At 43.2% G+C, this 5,947-nt stretch overlaps 1 protein-coding gene across 2 annotated transcripts in view; it reads left to right on the top strand.

Annotated features, from left to right (window-relative positions):
• Positions 1 to 2,200: 2,200 nt before the first annotated feature.
• Positions 2,201 to 5,947, top strand: part of arid3c (AT rich interactive domain 3C (BRIGHT-like)) — an 80,310-nt gene continuing 76,563 nt past the window's right edge. For both annotated transcript variants that reach the window (XM_030061191.1, XM_030061190.1), the window contains exons 1-2: positions 2,201 to 2,405; positions 2,720 to 3,388. In XM_030061191.1, the coding sequence (XP_029917051.1) occupies positions 2,367 to 2,405; positions 2,720 to 3,388 (708 nt within the window). In that variant the 5' untranslated portion in view covers positions 2,201 to 2,366. The remainder of the gene's footprint in view (positions 2,406 to 2,719; positions 3,389 to 5,947) is intronic.

Genomic DNA, 5,947 nt, shown 5'->3' with positions numbered 1-5,947 from the left:
GGGACAGTTTAGACTGCATTTGATGCAACTTTCTGTACTGCATTGTAATCTATTCCAGTAGTTTTCAAAGTGGGGTCCAGGGGCCTCCAGGGGTCCTTGAGGGTCTTCCACGTGGTCCTCAGTAAAATGTGGAACAGTTTACTTTCACTGTAATTCAGCTGACTGTAATGCAGAAAATGCATGAGGGATCGTTTCATCATTTTTGCTCTGGTTTAATCTCACCATTAGTCACTGTTCAAGCATGGCATTGAAGCAAATTAACCATTTGAAAGCTGCGCAGATAGACTTGACTTCTTTCAAAAACATGGGGAAAAGGCAGTTAGCAAATTAGCAAACAACAACAACAATGAAAACAAAAGCAATGGAACATTAGCTTTAAAAAAGAAAACAAAAGAAAATAATAAGTTAAAAAATGAAATATGAATGTAAAATGTTAAGAAAACTAAATTTGTGTTTATTGAAATTATAGGCTACATTTAAACATCAGGTGATGCTGGGTCAGCATCAGATTTCTTTTGGATCTCTTGAGACAAGGCTCCTTACAGAGCAAAACTGAAAGTTAAGATGGGGCTCCAGGACATTAAAGAATTGTAAATCTCTCCTGCCCACTGTAATGTACTGAAATATGAGAGTGCGTAACATGGAGCTGTTTTATTATGTTCATCTTCTTGGATAAACCTCTTGACATCTATATCAAATCAAATTCTGCATTTTTAAGCAAAGCATGTTTGACAGCAAGGTTTTCACAGTGCAGATCATTTTGAGGGGCTCAGCTCAGTTCAGAGCAGAACCACCTAGTTTTTATGTTTGTTTGCTTGTTTAACGATTTCAAAAAGGTGGACATTTGTGGCTTTACTATTTCTCTTTCTCTCTCCCTCTCTTTTGTTTTATCATAGATGGCAAACTAACACTGAATCCGCTGATGGTAATGGACTTGCTTCACCCAAACTATATATGCCACATCACAGTGAGCCTTAATTGTAGGGCCACTGTGGTATAATGGTGAGCAGTTGCAGGGTTCATAGCAATTATGCTTATACCGTCTACATACATAACTACTCCTCACCTTAAACACCATTGTGTCATCATGTGCTACTTCATGGCACCGGTCAAGATAAGACTACTTTGCTTTCACATTCAATTTGATAGATCTGATGGGACATATGTAGAGAATATTAAAAGGTCCAAGGGGTGAACCACCGTTGAGTTTTTCTTTTGTTCAGCAGCGTGTCTCATCCCAATGAGAATCAATAAAGGTGCTTCTAATCATATCCTTACACTCCTTATCGATGTTTTTCTGACCTCCAGAAATCCCACAAAAGTCAAAATAATCTATTCCTCCTTTTCCTTAGGACCTCATGCGACCCTCTCAGGGACCTCTGATGGGCCCCGGAACCCGGATTGAAAACCACTGCTATGGCCTTCACAATTTAGGAAATTTATTGTTCCCAGGCTGTCAATCTCAGGTTCTACTTTTTTGTAGACAGGGGGTCAGGTTCGTTCAGCAGAAGTTTCTACAAGACTTTGAGTGAATGAGCGAGTCCGACTATGGACGACAGCTATCCTTTCTGTGTGTGGATGTGTGTGTGTGTGTGTGTGTGTGTGTGTGTGCTGTACAAGAGAGAGAAACAAGGGGCCCCATGTTTCTCTGCCCACTGACCTCATGATAGAGCTCATAAAAATAAATGTAGGCGTCCAAAAGAGATCAAAGTGTCCTATGTAATGTTTTTAGTCCAAGCAGTCCTTCCTAGAGTATAATTTTCAATAATGGTCAATAATAGCTCTGTATGAACTTTTCAGAGATAGATGCAATTTTCAGACATTTTCTATGTGGTGTCTGGGTAGTCATGGTTTATAAGAATAAGAGCCTGTCATAATAATAAGATCAAAATATTTGAAATAAGTGGTCTGCTAAGTTTTATTGGGTTTAGATATTCCCTTTTTTTATTTAAAGTCATTTAGCTGGCAGATAAAGGGTGATAGATGTCATTGTAAAGACTTCTTTGCCTCTGTCTGTGCAGCCGACACACTGATCAAGCAGCGTTGGCTTGGATTGAAATGTGGCTGTGTGCTGTGGTTCAAGTGTCCCCCTGCCCTCCATATTTCTCCCTGTATTGACGTGTTGTTAGCAGATGGAGCAGGAGGGCTGATCTCTGCCTCCAGAGGTCATTCTTACTACAGTTGCCACTTGTTGCCAAAAGCGGCTCCGGGCTCCAACATTCAACACCAACACATTTCAACTATTTATTCAGCCACTATCGAGCAGCAGATATCTGGATGTTGAATGCGGAACATTATCAGGTGTAACTTAGAGAGGAGACTCGTGTGATCCGGCTGATATTTCGGCGCATCTGACGGAGAGAAGCATGGTTGATAACACAAGTATAGCAACGAAATCTGCTTTGGTAAGCGTCCCGGCATGTATTCTGTTGGATTAAGCATTTTATCAATTATTATTTGTCTACTTTCGCTAATGTAGGTAACTATTGCCAGTAATGTTACACCTTTCTAAACTTCATTTTCGAGTGGATTTATGTAAAGCCGGCTCTGTTACACGCACTTGGCGCAAGTTTTTTTTACAGTTCGCTTGACCACTGTAGTTTTTATGAAAAACACACTTTGAAGCCACTTAACGAATATGTCAGTGTTGAATAACCAGTGGAAGTGATATGTTTTCGTGTTATAAAGTGCACATGACTGTCGTCCTTGTCCTCCGCAGCAAGCTTCTTTCTCCCCCGCCAGCAGCCTTCCCCTCCTGGCTTCCTCCGCCTCCTCTCACAGCGCCTTCCCCGGCTCCCAGGCTCATCAGGCCGGCAGCGGCGGCATGAAGCTGGAGGCGGTCATGGAGAACCTGCAGAGGCAACAGGCTGCGCGGCTGGCCCTGGAGGAGAAGCTCCGACAGGCGGAGAAAGAGAAAGACATCCGCTCTATGATGGAGACCCAGATGCACCAGCAAGCCTTGGCTTTCCGCCACTACCAGGCGGCGGTGCGGGGCGCCTTGGCCGCCGGAGTTGCCAACTCGTCCCCCGGGGTGACGCTCCCTCACATGGACGTGCGCCGGCAGGCGGAGAGAGCCGACGAGGACGGCGACACCTCCGGAGCCGGCGGTGACACAGCCGAGCGGGACGATGACGGAGATGATTTGGAGGAGCAGGGGGTCATGGATGAAGAGGAGGAGGATGAAGACAAGGAAGTGCAGGGCGGCTTGAGCCACTACCTGCACCGCCAGCCGATGCTCCAGGGAGCCTGCCTGTCTCCAAAGAGCACCCCGATGCATCTGATGTCCAGAGTCCCGCCGTCTTTCGCCTCGGCCCGGCAGGCAGAGTCTCCAGCTCCGCACCCTCAGTCCCAGCACCACGAGTGGACCTATGAGGAGCAGTTTAAACAGGTAGAGCACCGCTATATTCTAGTAGTATACTGTAGTATAGCCAAGTAGTGAGCTACTAAACACTTCACCCCTCTTCACAACAAGAGGATCCAGTATTTCTGTGTCCCTCAACTCTGTTGCAGTGATTTTCCTCTGAAGAAATTTTTGTGACTGTTATGAATCACACAGAAACACATAATGTATTGGATACATTATTCTAAATTTACATTACGTTAACATTATCTATCTATTTATTTATTTATTTTGAAAAAGCTTTTGTCATAGGAAAATCACGGCAAACTTTTCCCTTAGAACCGTCTCCTATTTCTAGCCTCTCACTTCCACAAGGGCCCCATGATATATGGTTGACAACATTTGCTATGAGGCTCCTAGGAGCCTCTGTAGGTTACTTGAAAAAAAAAAATCTTTCCATCATGTTGATGTTTGAGGCATTTATTCCCAAGAAAATATGAGTTAACCACCCCCTGAAGAACAGTTCCTCTATTTTTGACAAAGATACTGCTCAGAAACTCAGAAACTTGATTTAATGAAGTTGTATGCAGGCTGTAACAAGCTGAAATTCAAAATGTCTTAACTGTCCTCTACCTGGCCAGTGGCAGGCAGACAATGCTGGTTGAGCCTGATTCAAATGATCATTTTGACGCTGATAATGTGTGTGTTGCATTGCACAATGAAACCAAGTGATTAGAGAGAAGGCATTTCTCCTAAAGTAGCTATTTTGTTTTGTGTTCCTGGCATTCCAGTATAGTTAATGACAGTGCCAAAGGTCAGTTTGATTGATATTCAGTTCCCTATATTTCCAATTCCCAGGCTCCGCAGAGTATGCAGATCTATATTCTCTGAGCAGTTGTGGATGCAGCGTGTCATTTTTTATTTATGATGGATCATTTAAAGACTTCCCTAAATGTGATGTGTACATTAGGGGCTGCATTAGCGCTGCACATTAAAGCAGCCTGTCTCGTGGAAATGCAATTTAAATATGGCTGAAACCAGTAGCCTCGATATAGAGACAATTATCTGCGGAAGATGGACAGAAGGGGCTTGTAGAAAGAACATTTGTGGTATAATTAGCATCTTTTCTCCATATATGATGCATTTGAGGTGTATTTAGGAGGATAGGTTCTTAAATCTTACCTACTTTGGTCATTTGTCACTTGACATTTATCAGCACACTGGATATGATGTTGATCTATGCCTTACATTAGTAATCAGATTTTACACACAGTGGCAGAACTTTCAGAAGTGTTTCAGAGTTGAAGTTACAGTGTGCACACCTTGTCTCATTCTAATTCTGCGGGGTAGTGTGTGTTGAAAAGTCTCCCGGGTTTTTGCGCAGCTCCAGCTCCATGTTAAACCCGGCCGGGCTCCTCGCACTGTATGCTTTAAAGATTCCCCAGGATGTGCAGTTATTGTGGGGGGTCATTTGTATGTAGTCATTCGGTGTAATGGTCATGGGACAATAAAAGGATGCTTATGGCTGCTAGGCAGACAGAGTGGAGCCAGCATACTAAGCATGCTCAAAGCTGCAAAACAAAACCACATTTGAAGGCAGTAAATGCATCTTTGGAAATAGGAACAAGATGTGGGCTAAATATAAAAGGCCCCGCTAAGGCGGAGAAGTTTTAATCTGATCTTAACCAAAAGAGACCAGCCAATGTTTACAGTAGCCCCTAAATCACTTCTATGGGCCTAGTTTGTCAATACGGCTCAGACAAATGAACCTAAATTCAGTATTTGTGCTTATTTAAGAAAGCCATTGCTACACTTTGACTTTAATCACTTTGATTAGGATTGTTGACTTTTTACATTTGCCTCTTTAAGTGGAAATGAAATATTAGTAATTAGCTGTGACGATCGTGTGACAAAAGCGCGCTTCAACTTTTTTTTTTTGCTGTAATGACACAGCAGGAGAGAAACGCACCGCACAATCTGAAGAAATGAGATCGTAAAACATAAAAGAAATTCCTGGCAGTCGCAAAAAAAAAAAAAAAAAAAGACACTGGGAGAAGAAGACAAAAGACCTAAGGCAGAAAGTGAAAGAGAGAGAGGGAAGGAGGGAATCACAGAGAGAGAAGTGGTTGCGTATAGTTTTGGCAGCAGCTCAGGAAATGCAGGAAACTGGAGCTGCTGGTATTCCAGGCCTGGCTCACACCCAAAAATGCTGGATATCCCTGTCTGGCAGCGTGTGTGTGTGTGTGTGTGGCTGGAAGTCGGGCTGGTTGCCAAAACTATTACGAAACAGAAACAAAATCGCGTGCTCTTACACACACTGCCATCCTCCCTCTCTGAAACATACGCACAGTATTTACAAGCACAGGGGCGTGTGTGTGTGTGCGCCCTGCAGGCATTTGCACATACAGTCACTTGGTGATGTGGTGCTAAATCCAAAAAAAAAAGGAGCGTGAACCTGGACTTCCAGCCCATCTTCAGATTATATATTTATGTATTTACAGTTTATCTGATAGGGACAGATGCAGTGCACACAGATACGCTGAGAACAGAGTTATTGGATACAAACATCATAGTTTTTAGAGCTGATGCTGATTTGCAACAGCCGTC

Source organism: Myripristis murdjan, chromosome 9, assembly GCF_902150065.1.
Source record: "Myripristis murdjan chromosome 9, fMyrMur1.1, whole genome shotgun sequence".
Lineage (NCBI taxonomy): Eukaryota > Metazoa > Chordata > Actinopteri > Holocentriformes > Holocentridae > Myripristis > Myripristis murdjan.
This window is presented reverse-complemented; position numbering and strand designations above follow the sequence as displayed.